Source organism: Drosophila montana, unplaced genomic scaffold (genome assembly GCF_035044405.1).
Source record: "Drosophila montana isolate Dmon_TW-CO22-7 unplaced genomic scaffold, ASM3504440v1 contig_312_1, whole genome shotgun sequence".
Classification (NCBI taxonomy): Eukaryota; Metazoa; Arthropoda; class Insecta; order Diptera; family Drosophilidae; genus Drosophila; species Drosophila montana.
This window is the reverse complement of record NW_026998009.1, coordinates 687,353-703,069: the sequence shown is the minus strand read 5'-3', so window position 1 is coordinate 703,069 and position 15,717 is coordinate 687,353. Positions and strand designations below refer to the sequence as shown.

Here is a 15,717-nt window from a genome sequence, read left to right as displayed (position 1 = left end):
AACGAAATATACACCAACTGCCATTAAAGGTGTACAAATGTTTGAATTTAATAAAAATATATTTTATCTCTCAATCTGAGTTTCTTTTCGGACTGAATAAAAATTAAATTAAAATCAATATTAAAAGATTTGTGCCAATTAAGAAAAATTACTTCGGCAAGCCTAAATTTAATCATTATTTTATTTATAAAATAAATTAATTAATATAATTTGGCTCTTTTTGGTATAGAATACCCGTTTTTACCAAAGCATACTTTTAGGAATATTTTGTAATTCTCGAAGGTATTTTTTTTTAGTGTTTAGTATTTTTAACCAGCATTTGATGCTGGTTTTATTTATTATTATTCAGTTTTTTATAGCTTTTTCTTTATTATTATTTTGTATTTTTACTATATCTACTTATCTTTAACTTTTTACTGCTCAACGGAGAGTTGAACTCTAATTCATAATTAAAACGATTGTCTAATCATTTGGGATTTGCACACAATGTGCTCACACTAAGTTGGCCAAGACCGTGAGTTGGCTCAACACTTTGCTAGTTAAACTGTCTGTCCACATACAGAACACCCCAAGCCCTGGCTTCTGTTCGCTCTCCCTTCCCCTAGATGGTTACGTGCCTGTGCATTGAGCAGCAGATGTCACATGGGGTTGCTGAAAGTTTTTGCCGTGCGCAACTTGGATAATTTAAGAGTAAGGGTTAGAGGGAGCTGTGGGGCTGTGGCTTAGTGTGTTGGTGTGTGTAAAGGATGTACCTTGCGTTCTACGTGAGATAATGCAAATTTATGGCTGGCAATTAGCGGGTCGCGAATCGTAACCAAAGCCAAGGCAATAACTCAAGCGTGCGAACTTCGACTAGGCCCAAAGTTTTGGCCTAATTGCAGTTGCCAAAATCTCGGACAGGGGGTTGGTAGATTGTGCATTCAACTGCCAAGCCAGAATTCAGTTAGCGAGTGCTCTGAACATTAATTAACACAGGCGACGCGTCGCATATGTTTGTGCTGCAGATAAAGATACAAATGGGGTTAAGAATGCAGTTGCAGATACAAATAGAAGTGCAGAGTAAAAGCAAGAACAACAACTATCTATGTCGCAATCGGCCACCAAAAATGTATCTAACTATTTCACCTTTCACGGGCAATATGTATGGAATAGTAATTTAAAGGATGTTCTTCATATAAGAACAGCTCTGAGTTTCCATATAGCTTCAAACTGATTTGCGTACAACATTCTCTTGGCTGTTTCTTTTAGTGTATCTATAACTAGTATATGTATCTGTATCTGTTCGCTACAGGCGGAGCGCAAGGCATCAGTTGCAATCTAACTTCAATTCAATTATTTTAGATTAGAATGTGACTGTGTCACAAACACACAAAACACACACACGCACACACTTGTGTTTCTCTATGTCAGCTGTCATTCAACCGTTCATATGTTCATTTTGTTTGGCTCGCAGGAGCGACAGGCACGATTGGAAGACAGAACGCAGGATACGTGCCCCGTGACGCTCGGTTCTGCATTGACAGTTCTGTTGTTGTGCTCTGTCCATCAGCTGTGAGTGGGACTGTGCGGGCTGTAAATGTGCTTAGCGGAAAAAAATGTGAGCAAAGAAACCCTATGGCACTGTCACAACAGATCCGACAATAACGCTCCGCGTGACGTCAGAACTACATATTGGGTTTTGGGTTTCTCTATTCGAGAAATATTTTTAGCAAACATATTTTTAACGAATATTTTTACAAACATTAGAACGCAACTAGCTTACATCTATGTATGTAATTTATTTTTTATCAAAGTATCAATGTTTGCTTATCTGGTTTGATGTTTATTTTTTATAAAAGTTATACATTTTATTTTATTTTATTTATTTGTGTCTATTATTTCTGCTTTGCTTTTCTCATGGATCCAACTGCTTACAAATCATAATTAAAAATCATTTTAATTATGGCCATTATTAACATTTAATTCTATGACACCCTCACAATACTAAGAAAACAAATTCTACCTACAATGCCTTTTCCACTGACCTGCATATGGAATCTATGTTCCAAACAGGTAAAGGCCACTGCTACAGGTAGACAAAATAGCTATCGAAAGGAACAAAGTGTGTTTTCATGTAAGCATTCCTGTTTGAACAGGTTTCTCATGCCGAAACCCTGAGATATGCCTTGTCCAAACGTTCCTTGTTTTATTTCCTTTGATAACACTAGAATGCTGAAAACCTTCTCTATAAATAAGCAATAACAAATTCGCAAAGGCAAAACAGTTAGTTCCGCTCTGGCGCCTCTTTGTGAGTCATAAAGCAATGCGTTGTGAAAAAAACACAAATGTATCTTTTATTTAGTGCAGATGCAGCTATTTTCCAGCTTATCATCATCTTATATGCGGGTGCGATTTAAGCGACTTATTCAGCGGGTACTATGATAAAGTCAGGCATCCAACCCAACCACCCAACCAGCATTTGTATTGTCTGCTGCTACAGCCAGCAACAGCTGAGTGACCTTTGACAGCATCTCAGATAACACTACACAACATGATATTTGAGACTTTGAGTATGTGCCAGCAATAACAACCGTAAGAACAAAATAATAAACTATAATAATTATGAAATAAAAAGTAACTAAAAATAAACGCTTTAATAAATATAACAATTTAAACAATAATTATTTTTAGTTATATTGAGTATGATTTTTTGTTGTGTTTGTATTTGTTTTTAAATTTTATAAATAATTTAAAAAATATAACAACGAAATTATACAAAATATAATACAAAAAGGTAATAAAAAATGCATTATCAAATAAATAGTAGAAACGTATAGTAAATAATATAATAAAATATAAATAATATATGCTGAAAACGAATATTAAATATTAAAATAAAATATAAATATTATTATATATAAAATTTATACATGCGGCAAATTAATGCAATTAAATTACATTTTTTAAAAACGATTTGCTATGCTTTTTATTAAAAAAATGCAATAAAAATGCTTTTTCGATATATCAAAATATTGTCAAGCGCAGAGAAATTTAATAAATGAAATATTTTTTAATGTAGAACATTTTAATTTAGCATTCGTTCTAGGCACTCGCCTTTCTACAATTTCGACTTATTTTTGTGCACATTGTCAATGCATTGACTCAAGAAATGCTCACATTTTGTTGTCTAGTGTATTTTACGATATGCATTCTTCGAGTGCCCGGCCTGTCGCGCTATATTGATGCATTGCAACCCTCCTCGGCTACACTTATCAGAGGGACAGAGCGATTGCTGTGTGTGTGTGTGTGTTTGTGTGTGCGAGGGGAATAGAGCAAGGGTCGCCCTGGAACTTATCTAGCGGCGGATGTTGTTATTGTTTTCACAATTTTTGGGCAGCCCTCGAGCTGAGCATCGTCCGCTCGGGGCAAGTCAGTGCTTAAGTGAAGCTCGAATCGAACGGTTGACAGAATGAGAACCAACTGCCTGACTCTCTGCATGTGGCTGTTGGGCCTGCTGGGCACAAGTGTGGCCCTCAGGGAACACTACTGCGAACGGAATGTGACGACAAGCAGCCTGGTGCCCGTGACGAAGCAGCGAACGGTCATCAAGCAGCCCTCCAAGTGGAAGCTGTGGAAGAAGGCTCAACGCATCACCGAGTTCTACAATACGCACGAGGAACAGATTACCTATAAACTAATCTCTGAATGCTGTCCAGGCTATATGCAAGTGGAGTCCGGCTTGTGTGAGCCCATTTGCGAGCGTGGCTGCCCGGCCCATGCCAGCTGCGTGGCGCCACAGCGTTGCCAGTGCACCGCCGGCTATGTCTCCGCTGTCGCGCATCGCGATGGCAGCCACTATTGTGAGCCCGTCTGTGAGCGCACCTGTCCCACGGGCTCGCAGTGTGTGGCGCCCAACACATGCGCCTGCAAGCCCGGCTACCAGTCACTGCCACCCACCGGCGATGGTGTGAGTGGGCCCTGTGCGCCCGTCTGCCAGCTGGGCGATGGCTGCACCAATGGTCAATGCGTCGATGTGGAGCGTTGTGTCTGCAATCGTGGCTATCAATGGAATGCGGATAGACACAGCTGTGAGCAGCAGAGCGAGGAGGAGATGCTGCTGCTCTCGAATGATGACGTCACCGAACTAGAGGAATACCTCAGCAGTGGCACAGCCACAACATCAACGATTGCCGCCGCCGCCGCCGCCGCCGACTGCGCCGAGGGATTTGTGTTCTATGCGGGCGAATGTCGTGCCGAGTTCTTTGAGAGCAATGAATCGGTGGTGGTCAAGGATTGCCGCCAAATGGGCTGTGGTGCACATCAGAGCTGCAACGAGCAGGGCAACTGCAGCTGCAATGCGGGCTATGTTGAGGAGCAGCAGCAGGGGAATGCGAATTCGACGCTCACCTGTCGTCGCGGCCTGCTGGAGCAGCTGTTGAGCATCGATCAGGCTGCCGATGATGAGGATGAGCTCAATACGCTAACTATACCCATTGTGGGCGTGGCCACGGGCGCTTTGCTTGTCCTGCTCATTGTTGGTCTGATTGGAGGACTGCGTCGACGTCGCGGACACGAGCCGAACGAGTCGGTGGAGCCCAAGGAACCGGTGCTTCAATGCGAATTCACCCAGAAATCCTACGATGTGGACGAGTGGGTGCCATGAGCGGAGTTACAGAAGCAACAGGTGCAGCTGGAGGCAATAGTTAGGCGTCTGTGTTACTGGAGTATTGATTGTTAGCACCTAAGTTAGTCATAATAAATGTTTTAGATTGTTTGTAGAGTACAATTTTGGATGCCTATAAATTTAAAGAAATATTTTTAGTACTTCTGGATTTTCTACTCCACAGTTGCTATTTACTCTTCTTGTGGCAAGTACTAACAAACTAACTAACAGATAGAGAACTAAAAGTAAAAGGAGGGAAATTAAGATGAAAGAAGCAGGATAATCAAAATTTAAAGAGAGAAAGTGAGAAAGAGAGAGACAGCACAGACCTTAAAATGTTTACGTTGGTCCGTTTGCTCAGAGTATTTTCCATGCCTAAAATTCGAGTTCTCTTCTGAGCTAAATATCGCTCTCTCGTACGGAGCAGGTAGTTCTTTGTGTGTATTCAGTTATTTTTAACATTTTTATTGCCTTCGCAGTGGTCGAATTATGAGCTAGTTTTTGTGTTGCAATATATGATATAGTATTAAGCCAATGTATTCAGTTGAATGAATAAATAACAAGTATCTACAATTTGTATACAAACATATTTCTTTCAGCAATAGCTTAACAGCTTTTAATTCATTTATTCAATTTTTGTTTTTTACACCATGTGCTTACTGTTAATACAAATAAATCCATTTTGCATTATTGAAAGTTTTGAAATCTTTTTAATTTTTTTTTTATTTTACTGTTCAAGCTGGGCATAACATTCGAGGAATAGGGAGTAGGCTAAGGCTTCCATTCCTTTTTGAAATCATTCTGTTCACAAGCTGCAAATTACTTAAATAAGCTATAAATCTATGTTTTTTTATTTATTTATCTATCTGATTCTCAATATTTCTCATAATATTCAATATTATATTCAATTAAATCTCAGCATAATATACTGATTCATGCGCTTTGACTTTAGACTTTGTCTCTCTCAGTTCTGTGTGATATTTATGTCCGCCCAAGGACAGTCTGATAAGCGACATAAATTACAGAGATTTATCAGCGAGCATGCAAAGACAATAGTCTTTTTGTGTCCATATGCTATACAAGAGAGCAATTAAAATTAAATGACAATTTTATCAGCCGCTCAACGAGCAGAGAGCACGAAATATATGCATATGTACTCAGAGAAAGTTCTTGGGAATTTATAACTCCTTGTTCTAGTAATTGTAAAGTATATTTTGTTTGATTTTAAAACTGACATGAAATGCTACTGAATCTAAAAAGAAAAGGCTTGGATTAAATAATATTCACAAGAAAAAGCAAACGTAAAAAAAGCGTTCTTAATAATACTGACATTAGGTAATATTGGAAATTTCCCTAATTAAGAATTTAGTTCTTGGTTTCCTTAAATACAGCAGAAATTCTTATAAGTACTAAGGATTTGATTCTTAGATGTGTGTTTTTTGAGCTTACTTCTACGTTCAGCTTAGCGCAAAGTATATTTTTATTATGTTTATCTTTTAATTTAGAACGATTCATCAACATTTAACTAGACATATTTCATTCTAAAAGTAACCACAAATATCGCGCATTTATCGCCCAAAAGAGGCCAACCAATTGGTTCCCCGAGCAGTCATATATGCACTCATCTGTCGATTACGGGCATATATAAATAAAAAATTCATAAAAGGGACGCACGAACAAGAAAAAAAAAAACTTAAAAATGGCTAAAAATACGCACAATCACACGCACGCACACACACACTCACACACCAAGGCATATGTATGCCTGCACACAGACGCGCACACACACACACACATAAGCACACAGAGTCCGCCTGTCACTCTCGCTAATGTAGCTGAGAGTTTTTTGTAGCCATCGCTTTAATATCCATAGCAATTTTTTATCAACTGCAGATATATGTGTGCATATACATATATACCATATGCAAGTGTGTGCGTGCGTGTATCTGTGTGTCGCTTGTATCTGTATCTGGCGCTGTAGGCTTTAGCTGTAGCTGTATCTGTATCTGTGGCCTGTATCTGTAGCTGTGACAGTAGCACAAAGATCTTTTAGCCATAATCGCTGCACATTTATATTTTTTTCGCACTAAGCCACACACACACTCACATGCGAGAGCTTTAAGGTGCGCAATAGACAGAGAGAGAGAGAGACAGAGTCAGAGCGAGAGCGAGAGAGAGCGCGCAAGCCGCAGTGCGTGAGAGCGCGTAAACTTCGGCAGGCAAAATCTTGGGCAAAAATTTCAAAAAAAAACAAGAAAACAAATACACAGAAAAAAGAAAACAAAAAGACAACCAAGCGAGCAATTTCTGACAGCAGCAGCCAGCTACCCGACCCGACCCCACACCCTCCGACCCTCATTCCTCCAACTTTTCCCATAGCTCCAGCGTTCCCTCACGCTTCGGCCCCCCTCAACGCCAGCACATTTCCTGTGGCGTTGGCGTTGGCCCTCACAGCAACAAGGATACTTAAAGCTTCTTTAATTTTTATGTTGTTTTCTCTTCTCTTTGTCGGCGCGTTGAGTGCGTCTGTGTCCCACTCTGTGTGTGTGTGTGTGTGCGTGAGGTTGTTTGTGTAAGTGTGTGCCTCAACCATTCTCTTTGATTGCTTTTGTGCGTGTGTATTTGTATTGGTAACCTTTGCTGGCAGGGCCCACATTTTGCGTGGGACGTTGCCCAAGGACATGGATCCGTTTGCCTCGTTTGCCATTTGCTTTACTATTCTTGCTGCTGCTGCTGCTGCTGCTGCTTCTTCTTCTTCTTCGAGCTTCTCTCTTGCACATATATATTTATTCTCTTTTTTTAATGCCCACTTTCTTATTTATTTATGATTTTTCGTTTGCAACATTTATTTTTGGCCAAACGCTAAAAATGCGGCCAACGCCAACTGCCAGACCTGCATTTAATTGAATCAAGTCTGGACTGTTGGAAATTATTGACAGAAATTTGTAATGTAACGAAATTTTAGAAAAATCTACAAGTAAAATATAGTTAAGCAAAGTTTTTGCTATTAGATTGGAGAATAATATCCGTTTGCTGCACGGTTTTATTTAACTTTAATTCCTCTCGAATCTCTGACTCTAGACAGCGACTTTAATGCACATCCTTTTGCTGCCAGGCTGGACTTAGGTGCTTAATTGAATCCCATTCTAGGTACCCGAGATAAGCCACCTAAACTAACTTCAAAATAAGCAGTGCCTAAGCTTTTCATCTAGGTAAGTTAGGTTATTTTAATTGATAACTTATAGGAGAACACATTCTTAAGCTCTGTGCATTTTTGAATATTGCTCCCTTCATCTGTAGGGAAAGGAAGAGAGCGAGAAGGAGATATCGACAATGTTTAGTTATCAAATTCATATTCGTGAGACATGCGTAAATTTTAGGTTTTATCACGCATTCTTTTAAATGTATATATTTTTAAATTCTCTCTTTTTTTTCAAATGTAGACAAGGCTTGCTTAAAAAGAGTGCAGTCTGATTTGAACTGATCTTAGTTTGAGCTTGGGTAGGGGGTTCAGAAAAGCTTGAAGCATGTATCAAGTATTTTTTATTTAAAAGTGTTCTATAAACTCTAATTAAAATAATATTTGTCACTAGGCACGCCTTAGGCTGGCACATTAAAGAATAGTTTTTAGTATTTCATTTGAAGAATTGAACAATTGAATCCAACACTTGTCATAACAATATATATATTTCATATTCGCCGCCTTTGCTGTGCTTTTTACAGCTCAGAGACTGTTTGTGAGTTTATTGTTATTTTATGATGTGCACATTGATTTATGAAGCGCAAAAAGAAAAGAAAGGCTTCAGAAAAGCTTGAAGCATGTATGAATGTTAACGTATATATATCTTAGAAAATGGGTAGAGCTAATCGTTGTTATTTAGGTCGGGATAATGAATATGCTGGAGAAGAGTGATATTCGCATACATAAGCTCGGACAAACGAACCGTAAGGATGCTGGTTCAAATCCCAGGCTGGTGAAAGGATGAAGTTTCTTACATTGACTTATCAAGTATTTTTTATTTAAAAGTGTTCTATAAACTCTAATTAAAATAATATTTGTCACTAGGCACGCCTTAGGCTGGCACATTAAAGAATAGTTTTTAGTATTTCATTTGAAGAATTGAACAATTGAATCCAACACTTGTCATAACAATATATATATTTCATATTCGCCGCCTTTGCTGTGCTTTTTACAGCTCAGAGACTGTTTGTGAGTTTATTGTTATTTTATGATGTGCACATTGATTTATGAAGCGCAAAAAGAAAACAAAATTTCTGCCAAAATTCTTAACGTAGAAATTCCCCAAAGTTGCAGCTTATTTGCTTTCCCTCTGCTCGCTTATTTTTGCTGATTTTCTTTTATGACTGCATCTTGAAATTGCAGCTGCACTGATAGAGATGAAGAATAATAGCAACGCCCAGTTGCGTGCTGTTGGGTATACTCTATATACTTGTTGATGCGGCAGCCATACACACACCAACACACACCAACACACACACATACACACACACACAGATAGCAGCTGCTGCAGCTGCAAAAATGCATTGTCAGAAAGTAGGTCGCTGCTGCTGCTGCTGCTGTTGATGCAGTTGCCTGTGTAAAAGAAATGCAAAACAGTTATCAAATATTAACCACTAGTTGCGCTCTGGCTGCATGCCACGCCCACCAGCGCCCAATTAACTGGCGAGTTTTGTTAGCTACTTTATGGCCAGAAGTTATTTCTTTCCCTTCTCTGTTTTGCTAGGGCTGCAACTTCAGTTATGCCACTTTGCCGTCACGCCCAGTTTAACAGTCCGTGCTGGGGCAGCATCAGCAGCAACAACACACAGCTGACCTATTTTCGCCACTTACCCACCAACACACACCAACACACACACACACACACACACACACACACACACACACACACACACACACACACACACACACCAACACACACGCAGCTTTTCATATTACTTACAGCTAAAGCATGCGAGAGATACACACACAGTTACAAGGCGAGCGCAGCATTGCGTATACGGCGCGTATGTATACATATGTATATGTAAGCCAAATGCATGGCTGCATCTGTGTGTGTGCGACCAGGTGTGCGTGCATCTGTGCGAGTGTGTGTGTGCTGTGCAATGCAATGTGTTTCAATAACCATTGCTGGCGTTGCGGGCGTTTTTCATAATTTGCAAGCCCATGTATCCTGCATTTTATTGTCAAGTTGTGGCAAGGCCACGCCCACATGGGCGCAGCTGCAATTAAATACAGCAAAACACACGAGCACACATACACACACACAAACACACACACAGGGAGCTCAGTACACACTCCTAATACATGAGGCCTGAAGTATGTTAATAAGTTTCGCATTAGAAATGCGCGCGTGAGCTGAGTTTCAGTCGTAATATTCCCTGTTTAGGAATGAGAAAAAGGTATCTTAAAGTTGTGCCAAGATATACGTAGCAGGTAGAAGAATGTGTTAAATGTTAAATGTTTGAAGCTCTAATAGTTGTATGGGTAGAAGATCTCGCCATTGCCTGCATAGCCTTGAGGAACTCGGGCGTGATGAGTGCAAGACATCTCAAATCTTGCATCTATATCTTGAGCGATTCAATAATGCAGAGACATTTTATAAGCATAGATGTTAGTATCTTCCATTTGTTATCCAAAAACAAAGAAAATATCTCTTGATTAAAATAAAATTTTTAAAAATTTCTTCCCTTCAGATCTGTTGATTTACTCTGTACATCTGTTTGAAATCCAGAATTTCTGAATCTATATGAGCTAGATATGTAAAATATTCGAGTCTATAACTTAAACGTGTTTTTATCTTACAAAATATAAGTATTTTGTTTAGAAAAGTTAAATATGTTTTGACCAAATTCTTTGCAGACCAAACTCTTTTTGGTGTCTACAAAAGAAACCGGCAACAAATGTCGGAGCTCAGACTTTAATTATAAAGAGGTATAGCATCTTTTTACGATCAGCAGATTTTGAAGAACTTGGAACTACTTGATTTCAGGCTTTTGTAGAGCAAGAAACATGTAACTTAAAATTCAATAAGCTTACATCCAACTGTGTATATCATACTGTGTGATACCCTCCACTTTTTCGAAATGTGTAAAAAGGGTATAATAATCTTATGACATGTATGTAACAGACAAGAGATGCATCGCTGAAAATATGAAATGTGTTTTTTTTTTTTCGTGAAAAACATATCATTATCGAATAGAAGATTTCTGAGCATATCTAGGAAATTTTTAAAAATTAGGCATGTAGCTTTCACTCAGGAGTAGCTACATATATGCATAGATATCACGATTATTCGCAGCTCTGCATAGGGTATGTCTAAATCGGAACTCTAAGACTAAGAGCACTCTCGGTGGTTTTTTTTACTGCTTTTTACAGGAAATGCTCGTAAACTGCACTTTATATTAGGCTCTATGTGAGTTCGTATGTGTGAGTGTGTGTGTCCGTGTGTGTTTTAGCTGACATTTATAAACTGCCGCCGGCCAAGTCAGAGAAAAATATTCACATTTTTATGCTAAAATATTTTTGCAGTCTGTGACCTAAAAAAATCGTTAAATGTTTGAAAAGCGGTTTCGCTTTATTTTTTTTCTTCTTCTGCCTCGCCTAGTGCTGCCTTTTAGAGAGCAAAGTGCCCAGCCCACAAAGCATTTAAGTTAATGCACGTGGCACTCACACACATACATGTATTTCAAAATGCGGTTTGACAGGTTAAAATGGTTGTGGGGTGGTCGCAAGTGTGTGTCGGTAAGGGGTGTGTGTGTGTGTGTGGAGGGGGGGGGGGGGGGGGGTGCTGTGGTATCTTGTTTAAGTTGCAAAACTGAAAACTTTGCCTCAACATTTTACTGCAAACACATTTTTCATAAATACTTCAGGTTTGAATATGCTTCATTGTTTTTATGCTAAAACTAACTGAAATAACTATTTAAAACTTTGTTAGAACATATAAAACAGCTAACAGTTAATTCTACAATCATACTTCAAAGTTAAAAGAATGCGGAAAAATATGAAAAAATTATATTTTTAATTTTCCACATATTTTCGTATGCCAGTTTGAGCAAATATAATAAATTTTTAATTGTCTCGAATCGGTTGCTTAACAATATCTTGAATGTATAAGCATTATATCTTTTATAACGAAATTCTATATCAAAAAGTTTTAATAGATCGAAAAATAAGTAAATATCACATATCTTCTGTTGCGTGATCGCCCAAACAGGCAAACAGCCAAATAATCTTGCCACCAGCCTTTTGGCTCAAAAGAACACACCCGCTTGACCTCCCCCAAAGAGTATATGTCTAGCCTCACCCCTTCCACTGCTTTCCCTACACTAAACAGACACAAAGATACACGCAATATTTAACTGCCAACGTTTACCGAAAAAATTTAATAATTGCCCAAAAATCGGGCAGATTGTCAATAATAATAATAATATTAAAAAAAACATATCTTCTGTATTTTTACTAGTGAAATCCCAAAAGAAATCTATATATTATAGTAATTTAAATGTTGAATTCGGTCTGCGTTTAAGTAAAAATTTCCTTTGGAAAACGGGTATAATGTGACTTTTGCAAACCCAAAAACTGTAAATAAAAATATTCGAGCATCCTTTAAGATTTGTTCAACTCATAAATGTAAGAAAAATAGTTTCTAATGGTCTCACAGCATGTCTCATCTTTCAAAGTTAAATAAGGCTCAATGGAATGGCAGCGGGTTTGTCCGTTGCAATTCCCAATCGAGACATGGTCAACGAGAGAGAACGAGTGAGAGAAGCTGAAAGTGAGAGTGAGATAGAGCTGGAGCTGGAGACTGTGTTAAGTGAATGTTTTATGCGGTCATAATGGTTGAATGTGGGGCCGTTAACACCTGTCATAAAGTTAAAGCTCAACTGCATTTGCAGTGCGAGCCAGACAAAAGGTAGCTACACAGCTACCCCCACACTTACCCCCAACTCGCTCTGCTCTCTTCTCGCCCAGCCACCCCTCAAATAATGCGTCCCCATACTCAAATTAACAATTTGCTTGCTGCGACGCCGCCTCAATTAGAAGATAAATGTTTGTGTATACCAAGAAGCTGGCGAAAAAGGTTAACGAGGCCCACACACACACACACAAACACACATATCCACACGCGCACACATGCATATAAAATTGTGCTGCAATATTTTGTACGGGTTGCGGGGCTTTGCCTGGGGGCTGCTTGAATATTTCCGGGGCGCTGCTGCTGCGGCTTTGGCCAACAGCTGCGCGTCAAATAACTCAACTGTGCGTTGTGGAGAACTAGGAAAGGGAACTGTGTGTGTGGGTGTGTGTGTGGGTGTGTGTGTGTGTGTGTGGGACGGGGTGGGGATGTAGCCTCTGTAAATGTTTGTGCAGCTAGCGCTAAGCATGTAGAGCAGCCTGTTGGCGCTGTGTGTGTGTGTGTGTGTGTGTCGCGCATTTGCACGGCAGCAGCATCCACGTTGCCGCCGTCGTCGTTGCCACGTAATGTTGCCTGATTATTGGAGCAAAAATTAATTGAAAATGTTGGTCAATTGCCTTGCAGAAAACAACCCCCTTACGAACCACACACCGCCCAATCCCCCTCTGCGCCCTGGCAGCAACCAGCTCTGCTACGCAGCTGCCTTTGGCTTTGTAAAAGCTGTGCTCATCATAAAGTTGGTTATTTATTTTATATTAACCCCCCTCGCCACCAACTCCCCTGCCCAACTCTTGTTGCTACAAAGTTTGCTGCATTGCTTGTTGCAACTATTTATAAATCAGCAACAACTTGCAACACCCCCTGCCCAAACCTTGGCACCCGCTTCCAGCCAGCGTTAATTAGTTTTAATGGAGTTTGAGGCCAGCCGGCGTAATCTTGTTGGAAAAAATGATGAAAAATAAATAAATACGGATAAACGTGGCTTGCGGCATGTGGCAGGCAGCTGTGGCAGCTATCGGCTGTCGGCAAATTCCTTGCTGCAACTGCAAACGCTTAACGTTTCCTTAAATGCATTTCCAGCTGCAACAGGATATTGGGAAAATTCGTGTGGTTAACTTGAGGCGGGCTCTTAAGTGCTCGCCTTTGTGTTGTATTGTTCAGCTGAAGAGATTGTTCACTTTCATTATGCTGGCTCACTCAAAGCATTAACTTCAATACCTTATGTACTATTATGTCTAGAGATCTCCAGAAGCGGCACTTAATCGCCCGAATTAGTGCTCTTCAAATGGAATCATAAATAATGCTTCAAAGGGGAGGCTTCTGAGTGCTCATAAAGTAAAACAAATAGGTAATTTTAATTTTAAATCACATACAATTTTTCAATTATTTAACGATTAGGAGAATAGTTTAAGGCTTTTTTGTAGCTATACAGGATGTCGATATGTTACAGTTCAGAAGGTAGTGATCGATTCCAGCGCACAATGAAACAAATTGAATTGAAATAAAAATAAAAATAAATGTTCATACATTTATAATTTCTTTTGACTTGCAATAGGCACACATTAAATTAAACAATTTCTAATTCGAATCCCTCGTAAAAAATGTAAATGTCAGAATATTCCAAATTTGTTCCTAATATATTTGAAATTTATTCTCATATGCTCTATCTAACCTGATGGAACTTAAAAATATACCCAAATTTAGCCCACAAGTATTTGATCTAAAGTTCCAAGCTGTCTGTATAGCAAAATATTAAACTTTGCCTGTCTTGAAAAGAGAATAATCTATTCAGCCAATGGCAAGTCTAATAATATTCCAAATACAATTCACTTTGCGTTGAAATTACACAACCAAAAATTTATTGAATTACAATATTAACAACGTGCAGCTAATACCTATGCATACATACACTTTATAACAGTGTATAAATATGCACACATGCCCTGTAAAGTTTGTTTGTGAATAATAGAAAACCGCAACGAGAAAAGCAATCAAATCAAAATGAAATTGCGTGCAGCTTCCAGCAGCAACGAGAGGCGCACACACACACAGTTGCCCTCGAAACTGAGCATGGAGGACAAACATTAACATTTCTATGCGTGCCACACAGCCTATAAGTAGGCAACAAAAAAAGAACAGAACCGACCAAAAAAAAAACACCGCAAAAGGAATTTCCAGCAGCATCCAGGGATAATTTCAGTTGCGAGCTTTTGCCAGACTCGTGACACAGAGAAGCCCAGAGACAGAGAGAGAGAGAGTGAGCGAGCGTGAGAGTGAGCATAAGAGCAAAGACGCGTTCTCTTTGCTGTGGCAAAGGCAACACAACTAATTCGATTTGATGTCAGCTGTGTCTGTGTGCGTGTGTGTGTGTGTGTGTTTCACGCTCGCTCTTTAACTGTTTGTTTATGCGTGTATTTTGTTTTAATTTTATTTTTTTGTTGCTGTCTTTTGGTCGCTGCCTAATAAAACTCATTAAAAACGCCGCGCAACGCCCACGCACGCGGCACGGCCCACGCGGCGTATGTGTAATATTTTTGTTGTCGTGGCTCTTCTAGGCGGCTGCTCTTATTGGCTTTTGTTGTTGTTTTATTTTTCGCATCGTGACATTTATTTTTACTTAATTTATTTTGTGCGCCGCCGCTTTGCAAATTTCCACACACACACACACACAGTCGTTTTCCCATTTTCTGCGCATCTTCCCTGTCCCCTCACCTCGCTCCCTCTAGCCAGGCCCACTGTTGATGCCTCCTGCTCCTGTTCCCTTTGGCTTTGGCTTGTATCAGTGTTGTGTGCTGGCTTTTTTGGCTTTCGCTTTTGCGTTCCTTTCCTTTATTTGTGTACATACATATTTATTTTGCAGCATCACAGCATCACAGCTTCACAGCACCCACACCCTGCCCGCCTCTGCCCATTCCTTTGCTTCGATACACGCTTCCAGCTCATTTGCCGCTTCGACGACAAAATTTCAGTTTTCAGCTTTTGCTACATTTATGTGCGCTGCATAGAGCTTGCGGTGGGGGAGATGGTGTCCAGGGCTGGGGGGGGGGGGGGGGGGCTGAGGTGTATAAATATTGGTCTGTGCGGCGGGGCGGTTGGGGCGGTCTGAAGTGTTTGTATGTGAGCAGCTTTAAGTGGCGG

At 39.7% G+C, this 15,717-nt stretch overlaps 1 protein-coding gene and 1 long non-coding RNA gene across 5 annotated transcripts in view; both read left to right on the top strand.

Moving 5' to 3' along the window:
- Nucleotides 1-15,717, top strand: part of LOC135431144 (uncharacterized) — a 73,036-nt gene that overhangs the window by 47,021 nt on the left and 10,298 nt on the right. The window lies entirely within an intron of this gene.
- On the top strand, nt 3,426-4,958 carry NimC4 (Nimrod C4). Its single transcript, XM_064686093.1, has one exon. The coding sequence runs from the start codon at nt 3,449-3,451 to the stop codon at nt 4,640-4,642; it is 1,194 nt and encodes a 397-aa protein (XP_064542163.1). The 5' UTR covers nt 3,426-3,448; the 3' UTR covers nt 4,643-4,958.